The sequence below is a fragment of the Podarcis melisellensis genome (assembly GCF_964234715.1).
Source record: "Podarcis melisellensis genome assembly, contig: HAP1_SCAFFOLD_345, whole genome shotgun sequence".
In the NCBI taxonomy this organism is placed as follows: domain Eukaryota; kingdom Metazoa; phylum Chordata; class Lepidosauria; order Squamata; family Lacertidae; genus Podarcis; species Podarcis melisellensis.
In genome coordinates, this window is record NW_028112864.1 from 33300 (window position 1) to 46644 (window position 13345).

Sequence of the window (13345 nt, forward strand, 5' to 3'; positions counted from 1 at the left end):
TCAACTTGTACTCGTTCCTCCAAGTGATGGGATCTGGCTGAAGAGCCCTTCGCATGGCTGTGACCAAAGACATCCAGCTCTGCTGTGATGAGAGCAGCTCAGGACCAAGAGCTGAATAAAAGTCTGTTGCAACTCTGCCCAAGGCGCTGTTCTGCTTACTGGAGGATATTTGCATAGATGTCATATGCCCTTGACCTGTATTAAGTCTTTGCCTTGCAAGGTAGAAGATTGGGGGGTTGGGGGTTGGTATTTTATATTACCAGTACCAACTGGCCCTACTCACCACTAGCATGTGGTCCCACGAGGCAATGCAGCCCTCTGGCTGGAAAAAAAACCACCCCACATTCCCAACCCTAACTTGGGGCAAATTGACTAGAAGCCGACATTTTTCTGCAAAAAGCTGGACCAACTTGTTAGTACACAAACGGCACACGAAATCTTTCACTTTATCCATTGCAAGTGCTTCACTTAGTTCTCATATTTCAGCTATTTGTGGCTATGCTTTTATGCTCCAAACATGAAGGCTAATTGTAAAAAGAAGCTACAGGCCATTAAAGCTTTTATTATTATTATTTTATTAAATTTGTATACCACCCTGTACCCGTAGATCTCAGGGTGGTTCACAGAGAAATGCAGAACCACAAACAGGGTTGGGGGCATCAATTACTGTTTGATATTGACTTATTGTAAACATTTAGAGGAACAGCTGGATCTGTTTTATGCAGCTGCATAGATTTAAATGTTTGGCGTTCCCCTATCCTGGTGTGTCAATATCATTGCTTTCAAACTCAGAGTTCAGCAACACCCAAAACACTCGTGTTAATTGAGTGGCTTTCTGTACATTCATGTTGGATATCTTTCTCTACAAATCACTTTTCCTTGGCTGTGTTTAGACCCTGGCATGTTCACTTATGTCATCATGCATACAAGGAAGATTGAGGAGGCCGGACCATGCCAAATGCACAACACACATTGCAGTTAGGTACACAGAAGTCATTGCCTCAGCAACGCTGGCAGCCAAGTGCTTTCTTAAAACATTACTAACCACCATGTTTGCATCTTAACTTTCAAGCAGGGTTCTCACACATTCTAACCCATGGGTAGGCAAACTAAGGCCCAGAGGCCAGATCCAGCCCAATCGCCTTCTAAATCCAGCCCACAGACTGTCCGGGAATCAGCGTGTTTTTACATGAGTAGAATGTGTCCTTTTATTTAAAATGCATCTCTGGGTTATTTGTGGGGCATAGGAATTCATTTTTTTCCTCCTTCCAAAATACAGTCCGGCCCCTCACAAGGTCTGAGGGACAGTGGATCGGCCCCCTGTTGAAAGTTTCTGACCCCTGTTCTAACCTCTTCCCTGCCTAACACCCCCTGCCCCCAGAACTGTTACTAGGTGTAGGGAAAATAGCTGCAGCATCACTGGTTCTCAGGGGAGGATAATAAAATGGAAATGTTAAGCTACTCTTCCACGTGTTTTACAAAGATGTGCTCAAGCCACTTCAGAAAACTTTCAGTTACCCTTGCTGCCACCATTCTTTTTTTTTGGGGGGGGGGTTAATTTCTTGACTGAATAAGAGCTTTCTACAAGACCAGCATTCGCTTACTTTTACGAGCGCACACTGTCAAAGTATACCCTATTACCAAGAAAATATTAGTGACTAACAGTGAATTTACAAGACACAAAATTGTCCACAATTACTGTTTCCTTCTTAACAAGAAGCCTAGTGTGGGCCCAGATGATAGTCTTCCCATTTCCATCACCCACCTTGAAGTGAGCTGCAGAGCTCTGCAAATTTATTGGCGACTGTTCAAAACCAGTATTAACACACACGTAACACCTTCTTAAAAGGGGACACGATTCGAATCTGGCCTCAGAGTACTGAAGGTCAGCCGTTGCAGCTAAGAACTGTAACATCACACATTTGCACAGCCCGCATCCGAAAGTGCTCCCTCCCCACAAATAAACAAGAGGCAAGCCATCTAAAAACAATACGTCCTTTTTAATTGTTAAGTCAATAAAGAGGTATCAAAATTAAAAGAGGAGAATTACAGGGGATTTAACTGAACTACTAGGAGAGATTTCGGGGGTCTGGCCGGGGGGAGGAGAAAGAAAGGACAAATGCAACAGAAGACACGCCATGAACACACGGGGCTCTGGGAAGGAGGGAGGGAAGAGGGCAGTGAGGAGGCAGCCGACAAGGGGCTGGTGAGAGGCTCAATATCAGAAGAACGTCGGTGTTGGTTGAGGAGGAGAGAGGAGAGGTGTGCTGGGCGCTTAGGAGTCGTCTTCGCCATTGGCGCTGTCTCTGTCGTCTTCGCCTTCTTCGGGCTCCTTGTCATCCCCCTCGATGGACTCCAGCTGAGAGAGAGAAGGGGACAGGCAGAGGGGCCGAGTTAGCAAACAGGGAGAGCCGCGCTCCTCACTCCTGGCTCTCTGCCGCCTCCAGCTTCGTACCTGGTCGTCTCCCCGGTCTTCATTGTCGTCATTGTCCAGCAGGTCCCCTTCCTCAGCGGAGTCATCCGCCCCAGTCTCAGACTCCATCTTGACATTGCTCTCTTCTTTCTTGGCCGAGCTGCTGCTTTGCTCCTCCTCAGACTTGTCATTCTTCAGTTCTAGGAAGGGAGGATATAGAGAGGAGGGGTCCAGCAGGGTATCGGAACCGCTCGCCTGCTCTCCTAAGCTCTCAGGGCTGCCGCCCCACGTGGAATTTTCCTACATCAAGACTCGTCAAGCCAACCACACGCCTCTGGCGAGCCGGAACCATCCCAGAGGCAGAAGAGCTTTTATAAGCCGGAAGGAGGTTGGTTCTTCCTAGTCAGGCCACCTATGCAAAGGCATGAAGGGGCCGGCAGCTCGCGACACATCTGTGATCAAGCAGCTGCCATGGGTTCATCTGCAAGGCTGTTGTGGAGAACTATGGCTGTATGCAAAGGGCTTTGGCAAGGTGGCTGCTCTCCCTACCGACAATAAAGAGGAGGGGGCTAAAGCGCTGCCCTCCTAGCTATGGACAGATGTTAAATTGAAGAGCAGCGAAGGAGCATCACAAGGTTGCTCTCCTGGAAACCCAAAACCAAAAAGCCCACCTAGAAAACCACCACAATTACACACGTCAGATATGCATCCCCAGACAGCCCGTGTCCCTCCCAAACAAGTTCTCTTTATTGGGGAGGAAGGATAAAGCCTGAAGAGATGCTTCAAGCCAAATTCCCACAACCTTCAGCCCCCCAAAAGTCCCAAGCCCGTGAAGGGCTTCCAGGGTCTTCCCCCCGCCTCCCATCCGCCTCCCAACCCTTTCATTTGACTGTTTACTTTGATCTTTCTCTATCTTCTCCAGGCTTTCCAGCAGGGAATCCACTTTCTGCTTAATCTGGGTCAGCTCCTTCTTAATGGTCTGCAGATCATCTCCTTTCACTGAAATAAAAAGGACATGAGCACACTGTTTATCGGAAGCACTGATACCCAAGGCTTAGCTTTTTTGAACATAGGCACTCAATGCCTATTCCAAATATATTCAGCATCTCAACAATAGATGCTGAAAGACAGCTAACACAGATATAAATCTGGAGATTAAGCGAAGCATTTATCCCAGGGAAAGGAGGTTTCCCCACTGTTCCTTCTTCTCAACCCACCATTAAAAAAGATATAGGGAAATAAATAGTGCTGAAAAGCAAAGGAAGGTGCAACTGTTGCCAGGAGTTTTCAGATGCCCCTCTGAAACTAGGATAGAGAACAGTCCAGGGTAGTGAAACTTTCTCACTCTTTATGGACAAGTCAGCAATTTATGCCAGGAATTGGAAACCTGCAGCCCTAGGGATACACATGACCTTCAGCCCAAGCTCACAGCATGTGACCAGGACAGGCCTCTGGCAAGAGTGACCTCACCCTCTCCCAGCAGCTTGCTAGGCAAAGAGAGATAAAGGGGGGGGGGCAAGAGGGTAACCCTTGCCCACTGCCAGCTTCAGCATCACCCACTACAGCATGCAGGGGCCCGTTTCAAATCAGGGAAGACTTTAAACATGTCAGATCTACTTTGTTAATTAGAAGTCTTCCAGCAAAATCCAAGCCCAAAAACATAATTAGAATTACAAGAGCAGGGTGCATCTGAACCTAGGAATTGGGTAGTTTTGTACCACCAGGACTGAATTGAGCTTATGGCCTTTTCACACACGAAATCACCATCTTTCTTAAATTCAGTAGCCTAATTCAGGGGCAAGAATCATTTCAGTTGCTGCCATTGTTAACCAAGTGAGAAGCAGAATCTGTTGCACAATACCCAGTAGATCCTGATCTACCTTCTGCACACCCCAGTTCCGAATGGAACTTCTGCCTTGCCAAGAGAACAGTTCTAGCCAATCCCCAAGGATTTTGTGTAAGGCTACCGCAACATTTGACCACTCAGTGGCACTTTGTGTGACTTTTCTGAATCCCAGTTTAAGTCCTTGTGCAAGAGAAAGGGCCCCCACCCCACTCAAATCACCTGCGCCTAGCCAGAAAATTCAACACATACACTTTCCAGACTTGGAAGACGACCCCCGCTGCCCGCTCTTCGAGTTGAATCCGCTCTTGCCCCTGCGGGAGGTGTTGCCAGAAACCCGTTGGCGTTTGGAGGGCACCACGGCCCGGGCAATGGGAGGCGGAGGCGGCACCCGCGCTTGGTAGCTGTACATCCTAGGGGCACAAGAGAAAACTGCCATCGTCAGAAGCCAGCACTCAATTCCCTACTGAAACGGCCTCTTCGTGCTTTACACCGCATGTGTGCATCCTCTGCCCTGGGCTTCTCAAAACTCATCGTTTTGTTCACGGGAGCTAACCAATAGCACTCCCTTTAGAGTTCGCTCAGGAGAGCAGGCTCTACTTCCATAGCACTTGTAAGGCCTGTAGCACAAAGGGACCTTCCTCATCCACAGAATCCTGTTCCGTGAAGTCGCATGAGGACTCCTCTGTTCTGCATGCCTCCCTCTACTCCCCAAAATACAGCTAAGTGACATCTTCCTTCGTGTAAATTCAATCTGCTTCTTGCTCATGCACAAGCTCAATGGCTGTGGTTCCTCCCTTATTGGCATTTGGAGACAAACTGGAGCTGTATGGAAGGGGCAATGGCTCACTGGTGGCTCCCAGGCTGTGCATGGTTAAGTGTCCCAGGAAAGCTCCCTCCCCACACCAACCCAAGAAGATCAGGCAGATCTTCTGGGCAAGAAGGTTAAGACAGCTCCTTGCAGCATAGAATAATTTTATTATTTATACCCCGTCCATCTGGCAGCTGCTTTCCACCAACTCAAGAGTCCTGGCATTGGGACACCATGACTGGCAGCAGCTTCAATGGCGGCTGGTGCCCAAGGGGACTGGCAGGAAGAAGGCAGGTGCAGCCACAGCCAGCTACAGGCATGGCCAACCAATTCATCCTTCTCCCTTCTGAGTTCTATAATGACAACAAAGAGATGGAGGAGGAGGTAGCAGAAAGAGCCAACCCCTGGTTTGTTTGAAAGAGGATGGGTTGGGGCCAGTGGAAGTTGGTGGGACAGTATTTCGTTTGCACCCATGAACCAGCCTCCACTGAGAGGCTCTTCAGGGCTGCTGACAAGGGACTTTTGCAGCCCTACGCATGGGAAGCAGGGAGGTACTTGAGGAGCTTCTAGCTGCTAACCTGGCACTCTACCACTGACCTACAACCCCTTGCAAAAACCCTTTCTTCCTCCCCAGACTCCTTTTGGCCAAAGAAAAAAATGCCTCCACTTTTCCCTCAAACACTTCTACTACGCATCCCCTCGTCTTCCTTACCGTTTAACGGCAGACGGTTCTTAAAAATATGACAAGCACCACAAGAACCCAGGATCTGGCTAAATGCCTTGAGTGAAAATGGAAATTCATTCTCAGGTTGTTATACTCTATGCCAGAAAAAGGAACCTACACCTGGAATGTTTTGGAAGGAGGGAATTAAAAGGCCTGATCTATTTGATGCTGGCATAACAGAACAGTGTACTGGTGCCTTCCTCTTCTACCAAAAGGAATGAAGCATGCACAATGCAGCAAACAGCATTCAGGTAAACCTACCTGTCGTAGTAGTCACGCTGGAAGTCATAGTCCAGGTCAAAAGATGACCTGAAAGACAAAGCACATGAAACATGGTCAGGTCTCTGGGAGACCACCAAGGAAAGGAATCCTGCTCAGGAGGCTGAAAGGAACAGGCGATTCTTTCGCTTCCTGTTATCAGGAGTCCATTCCCAGTCTGGCATATCAAGGCTAAACACAGATATTCACAGAGCAAGAGCAAAGGCAACCCTGAGTTTATCCAACAATCCCTCTGTCTGTCACCCACACTTCAAAGCCACCTGAGCAAGATAACAAATTGCCACCCGCAGGTATAAAAAAAAAACACTCTCCCACATGGCCTCTCACATTCACATGGAGTTGTTTGCACGCATGCACACATACATATACACACGCCTCTACACACTCAGCTTCATTTCCTTGCAACCAGCTAGACAATTAAGACCTATGGAGACATTGCTCACTGCAGGGCACAAAGCCAGAGAAATAAAAAGAACAGAAATATTAAAATAAAGGGAAAAAAACATAAGGGTCCCGACCTGACTAGAGGGGACGGAGAAGGTGGTGCGGCTACTGACCCGTACATCTCTGTGGCCGATCTCTTCACCCCAGCTTTGCCCCGGTTCAACTTCGGCTCGGCAGCCAGGTTAATATCTGGAACAGAGACACACACAGAGAGAGACATGCCAATTTTGAAAGCCAGCATCTCACAACTCTTGGAAACAAGTCGAGGCCTGCCATACATCTGGGCACTAATGTGTTGCCGAGCTCTCTCTGTTCTGGGATGGGGCACATTGCCCTAAGGGATGGCATAGGATATGCTGCTAAAAGGTACAGACAACATAATGCCCAGTAGCAAGAGAGCCAGGAGGGTAGAAGACAAGCTATGAGCCATTTGCTTCAAGCAGGAACACACACACACACACACAAAAAGCCATTGTATTTGGCAAAAAAAATGATACTGAATAAGACATCTCATGTCGGCCAGGATCTTCAGCCACTTGTCAGTTGCAAACACAGACACTCAGCTTCTTACTGCTGGGTGGGAAAGTGCAACTCTTTCCCTTGCAGTAAATCTATACCACGCAGTGACAGAACTAATATATTAAGCAGCACTTCCAAAGTAAGAGGGTTCACTGCAGGATGGACGGGCTACACCAAACAAACAAATTTTTCCCACACCACCTGGGGGAGGGGTAGCAGGAAAATGTTGTCTGGCAGAGAAAACACTGGAATGAAAGACAAGCACGGCTGAGCAAGCTTGTAAATAGCTGCTCCGAAGTCTCATGTGCAGAGTGAAAGTTTGTCCCGGTGACTAGGCAGGAAAGCTGGTCTAAAATGGAAGCGCACCAATATGCCATTATGTGACTACTAAACAGCTTGAATGGACTACTAAGCTACTTGCACTGTTATTTACAGGGTTATGGTCAGTAGGGGAGAGAAGACTAAGCTGCTGGTTTCTCTGAAGATCAGGGATGTGGCTTTTCGATTGGAGGAATTTGGAATTGTGGCTTTCAAACAGGGCTGCATAAACACTCTTGTCTTGAGTCTTGCCTAATGAAACAAGGAGCCAATTGCAATATTACAAGCATGCCGGCCGCGCAAGTTGTGTCTCCTTTCCCTATACTTAGGCAAACCGGTGAACTGCATTGAAGGAGCAATGCAATAAAAATGCTTTGGCTGTTCCCGCTCAGGCTTTTTGGAGAGGAGTGGGGTAGAGTGGATCAAGAGAGGATTGGTGCCAGGCTCTCTGCACCAATCCTAGCATTGCCAAATACGTATAAGCTAGTCTCATCAAAAGAGGAGACAAGGGTAGCTGGGTTGTGACATTCTGGACCCTCGTTCAAATCCCCACTGACGTGCCCAAGGACATCCACTCTCCTAGCTTCACACCCCTGAATTCTGTGAGGAGCAGGAAGAATGTCATAAACATACACAAACACCACACATACAGAGGAAGAAATGAAAAACCTGACCTAAAGGCTAGCTCTACACTGGTGATCAACATTCATTATTTTCATAAAAGCCAATCAAGGCTCCAAGCTGCCTTTCTCTTCCCTCACCAACCCAAAATGACCAACAGCCCTGGAAGGATCTCGGGAAAGAAAGGCAGATGAAGAAATAGAAATCAGGAACCTGCTCCTGCTCCATCCTGCGGAATGGATCATTAGAATTTGGGTATACAGTGGTGCCTCGGGTTAAGTACTTAATTCATTCCGGAGGTCCATTCTTAACCTGAAACTGTTCTTAACCTGAAGCACACTTTAGCTAATGGGGTCTCCTGCTGCCGCTGCACCGCCGGAGCCTGATTTCTGTTCTTATCCTGAAGCAGTTCTTAACCTAAAGCACTATTTCTGGGTTAGCGGAGTCTGTAACCTGAAGCATATGTAACCTGAGGTACCATGGTACTTGATTAAGGCTTCAAAAGGCGTCAATAGAAAATTAGGAAAGACAGGCTTGTACCCCACCTTTCTGATGTTGCTCTGTGTGTTTACCATGTTTTGATGTTACTTGTAAGCTGCCTTAGAAGAAACTGTACCTTGAAAGGTGGAATAAAAATACAGTAAAATAAACATGGGCAACACTCTGCACTTCCGCACAGCTCAATATCTAGCTGTAAATTCTGACTTCCTTGCTCTCCTCTTTAGAGACTTGCCACCTCCACTTTGACATCTAGACTGCCTCTGCTAGCAGAGAGTGGTGTGTTATGTCTGAGTGTGAAATGAGGCAATAAGGAAGCAAGAGAGGCGCTCAGAAAAGGAACTGGTCAGTGATTTCATCCAGGCCTAAGAAAAGGGGTAAGCTAAAAACCGCCACAAGGCGCTCACCTAGGACCTGGCCTGCGATCATCCTGCCATCTTCTCCTGCCACGGCAGCGCGAGCGTTGCGCTCGTTCACGTACTGCACGAAGGCAAAGCCCTTGTGCACAGAGCAGCCCACGATCTTGCCGTACTTGGAGAAGATGGCCTCCACGTCCGACTTCTTGACCACTAGCGTGTTGAGATTGCCGATGAACACGCGGGAGTTCAGGGAGCGTGGGTCTGTCTTGTTGGTGACGTTGCTGGCCATGACTCAAGTATGCAGCAGAAACACAGGCTTGGTGCTGGAGGAGGAAGATTTGTCAGAGAAGGGAAAGAAGTCACGTGGGATTTCAGCGTCTTGACACATGCACGCACACACACAGCCAACAGAATACACACACACTCAGCCTGGCAGGAAGCGCTTCCCCCTTTGAAAGAGAAGCTATGATCCCTGAGGCATGCTGGAAAATCTCAGATCCATCCTGCAAGCAGTAAGGCGTAGCAGTATTGCTAAGCAACTGCATTTTCCTTTTTTTAAAAAATGATTGCCACTAGGCAAAGACCATTTTTCGTAAGGCACTAAAGGAAGTGAGGTGGCTTTGCCACCAGCCTGCCACAGAACCACCCACATTCTCCCACAAGAGACACCTGTGCCCACCTCAAGCACTGGCTGTGCATGATATTGTGTCTAAAACTAGCAGTGGTATTCCAAGATGGGTGGGTATCTGTCATGTCAGCCTGGTCTCAGGAGAAACTCAACCGCTAGACAATGGGGTAAACTAAGGCCTGGGGGCCAGATCCGGCCCAATCGCCTTCTAAATCTGGCCTGTGGAGGGTCTGGGAATCGGCATGATTTTAAAGGAGTAGAATGTGTGCTTTTATTTAAAATGCATCACTGGGTTATTTGTGGGGCATAGGAATTTGTTTATTTCCCTCCTTCAAAATATAGTCCAGTCCCCCACAAGGTCTGAGGGACAGTGGACTGGCCCCCTGCTGAAAAAGTTTGCTGACCCCTGCTCTGGACCCTTGTTTGAAGGACAAGCATATTGTGGGTAGAATCAATTTTACTCCCAGCCCTCAATTTTGCTTTTAACCAGCTTTCTAAGGAACACAACTACAGAAAACCCATCTCCAGTTCAGATGAAACCGATACAAAAAGCTGTCCCCAGTTTCTAGTAGTGAGACAACTCTCACACAGTTTTCTCAACAAAACTTCATTCAAAAGCAGTGAGTGGAATGCTATCTAACTTTGGGCCTCCATTTATAGATGCTTATGACAAAAGCACCAGGACCTTGCTGTGATCTTTAGATTCATTGATAAACATGGAAATGAGATTCTGGTTCGAGTCCCAGCCTCATTTCAACCACTTACATGGAGCAACAACATGGAGTCTGCTCATCTACACAAGTCTCTTGCACACACCTAGTTAACATAGTTATACTTAGAATATATTTTTAAAGCGACCAGTGGAAACTAAAATCAGTGTTGGAACTTCGTCTATGTACAAACTCAGAGTGGTCTTGTAATACATCTGAAAGTAGCCTGGGAAAGAAGTTTCAGCGTGGAGGAACATTCAACGCTGCTCACTGCATTCTCTCTCTCTCTCTCTCTCTCGCATGCATGCACACAACACGTTCTCTCCTCTCTCCCCCCCCCCAAGCTATTTACAAAAATCCAACAGGGTACAGCCTTTTATTTTCCTGCTCTCACCTTGGCACATTTAGTTCTGTTGCATGCGATACTCGACAACCCAGACCTAAGCCATCAAGTGAACAGAGTGGGGGACTGATTTGTTAAGTTTCGCTGCTGGAGGTCTATGTTCAGATTCTTTGTCCAGCAATGAAACTCCCAGAGGCTCATGAACGCTCTCTGCCTATACTTGCTTCACAGGACTATTGCAAGAACAAGATGAGAATGGAGAGCAACCTCTGGATAATGAGTAGAGTCGTGGGAAAAATCCCAAGACCTTTCAAAAGATTCAACACTTTCAGTTCCAGCTGGCAGTTTTGTTTGAGATGGGCAGAGGACTAGCACATGATTTTTGTGATCAAAAACAAGGTAAATGTGTGTGTGTGGTCACAGAATACACTGCAGCCAAAGGCCAGCGAAACAGGATTAAGAGCAGGTGGTGCATATGGGACTGACAACATGCAGCAAAACACAGGGACAGAAATTAGATTTATGGTGCTATCACCTTTCTGTGCGACCTCAAGGTGGGATGAGTGTTTCGTTAATCATCCTCTAACCAAAAGCAATTCTAATGGCCAAATGTCAAGGGTGGTCAGAAGGCCCTCTCTGCAAGGCTCCAAGGAGACCCAGCTTTAAGCTCTGCAGGGTTTGATAAATCCACTTGCCTCCTCACTGTACGTGAGTGCTTCACCCCCAACTGATGACCACCCCTGCACTTCCATCAAAAGTCCTGTTTGCAGGGAAGTACCCCTCTTCACCACCACCACCACCCTGCCCAATGCTTCAGAGGAAGAAACAAGGTGTAGTCTTTTATTTTTCTGGTGAATTTTGTATTTTGTATACTGTATGCTTTTATCACCTTAAGTCACTCTGAGACATTATTGTAGAAAGCAACAAATAAATGCAATAAGTAACAACAAAAACAGCACACTCTCTTTCTCGTGCAAGTTGGGCTTTTGCAGCCCATGACTCCCTCCTGCCAAAAACAGGGGAGAGGGATAAAGGAAGAAATGACACAATCTTTCTCTTTTCTGGAGGAATGAAGAGGCAATCTCTTTTCTGTCCGGTTCAATTCATGATGCAGGCAGCAAGGAGGTGCTGACACTTTCTTTCAGAAGCTGAACTCACCCGGGGGGGGGGGCGCAGGGACATCTCCCCCCCCCCCCGAATCAGAAGAAAAGTGGTTTTGCTCCCAGGCGTTTCCACAGAAAGCATCAACTGTGTTTTTCGGTTGTCTCTTTAAAATATCTATCTATCTATCTATCATCTATCATGGGATGGGGAGGGTATTAGCCCTCCTTTATTCCCTTTCCTGCACAGATAAAAGGGTCACTTCCATCCATTCCCATAGATGGTTCTCATACATCAAGCTGCAATTTTGCAGAAAATGCCAGGAGTCCCTCTCTGCTGATGCCTTCGGCAAAAACCCAACTGGGAGAAAAAAACAAATGTTCTCTCTCTCTTGCAAGTTAGGCTCTGGCAAACTGCAGCAAGCTAAGGAGGAGGCAAGGAATGCTAGGTTTCCTTCCACAGGTTTTTTGGAAGATGCAGAGGGGTGCTGCTTTCTTCAAAAGCCCGGTCCACAAGCTCTCTGCACATTCTACAGCTCTCGGGGGAAAGCAATGGGGAGCAAGCCATGGTGGTAGCAATGAATGGGTTTGACTCACAAACCAAACCAAAATGTGCTGGCTGCCGATTACACATCTGTCCATGAGTTACTATGCCTCAGCAAGCCATATTATGACCACAAAACTTAGTTCTGAAGAGAGGTCCCATGACTTTAGCTGGCACCTTCTGTTTGTCACTACCAGGACTGTGCTGTACCCAAGGCATAAAGATCAGCCACCATCACTACCCTTAAAGATGTTCACAAAGCTATTGCCTGAACTTGCTTGTTTCATTCCCGCCCCTGTTGCCTTTCTCCTGTCAATCGTAGGTCTGCTGGCAGAGACTTATTTAATCTCTGCAATGCATCAAGGTAACTTGGGCACTGTGAAATACTCTAGTATTTTTATATATAACTCAACTGTTAAAAGAGATTGTTCCAATCTGTTAATTAGGGTCAAGTAACGGGCAAAAGATTCCAAGAATGTGCGCATGCACTGCAAAGTTTAACACAGAATTATACTCTGGGAATGTAGTTTTGTTGCCACTTTTTAAAAATGAAAAAAAGAGAGTCCACCACACAAAACTGGCCAGTTCACCCCCTAGCCAGAAAGCCCAGCGCAACAAGATATACTGAGCTTGGTTGCTGAACTTAGTTCTGCTCCCCAAAACCAGACAACCCCTCTCCCCCACTTCTAACCCTTAAAGTGGCTGCATGTCCAGTAGGCAATGAAGACCTGAACAGGTCCACTCACATCTGCTAACAGAGTTTTGCTTGTAGTGCAGGTGTGTACTCTTTTTCAGCAAGGCCTTTAAGAGGGATGGCTGCTGAAGCCTGGAAGTAAGCCAACTCAGCCCCTTACCATCAGCCAAGATGGGTTTGTGTCTGCTCCATGCAAGGCTCCGCAGGTAACTGCCACTGCCAATCCAGACTGGGCGTCCATGACGGTGTTTGTAAGGGAGGGACGGTGTGGAGGAAAAGATCAAGATGGGAACTGGAGGGTACGAGACAGGAAGGGGGGGGGCAGGATCTGACCAAGGGAAGGCTGTCACTGCTAGCGAGCGATCAGCACCACAGACACATTGCAGCAACAGTTGAAAAATTGCACAGAAATGAAATATTAAAAATTAAAAAAAAATAAAAATAAAAAAGTGTAGGAACTTCCTGAGATGTTCAAACAAGTTCTGGAGAGAAATTGG

At 47.2% G+C, this 13345-nt stretch overlaps 1 protein-coding gene across 4 annotated transcripts; it reads right to left on the reverse strand.

Annotated features, from left to right (window-relative positions):
* Positions 1–1981: 1981 nt before the first annotated feature.
* Positions 1982–13331, reverse strand: LOC309362457 (heterogeneous nuclear ribonucleoproteins C1/C2). Of its 4 annotated transcripts, none has more exons than XM_081931810.1 (8): positions 13009–13324; positions 8878–9152; positions 6628–6703; positions 6053–6100; positions 4509–4669; positions 3311–3412; positions 2456–2613; positions 1982–2359 (listed from the first exon to the last, which is right to left on the reverse strand). In XM_081931810.1, the coding sequence occupies exons 2-8, from the start codon at positions 9116–9118 to the stop codon at positions 2276–2278; spliced, it is 870 nt and encodes a 289-aa protein (XP_081787936.1). In that variant the 5' UTR covers positions 9119–9152; positions 13009–13324; the 3' UTR covers positions 1982–2275. The 4 variants fall into 4 exon arrangements, with proteins under 4 accessions (XP_081787936.1, XP_081787935.1, XP_081787933.1 ...); XM_081931809.1 differs by having other exon boundaries at positions 6589–6703; XM_081931807.1 differs by having other exon boundaries at positions 1982–2613; positions 6589–6703; positions 13009–13331.
* Positions 13332–13345: the final 14 nt, after the last annotated feature.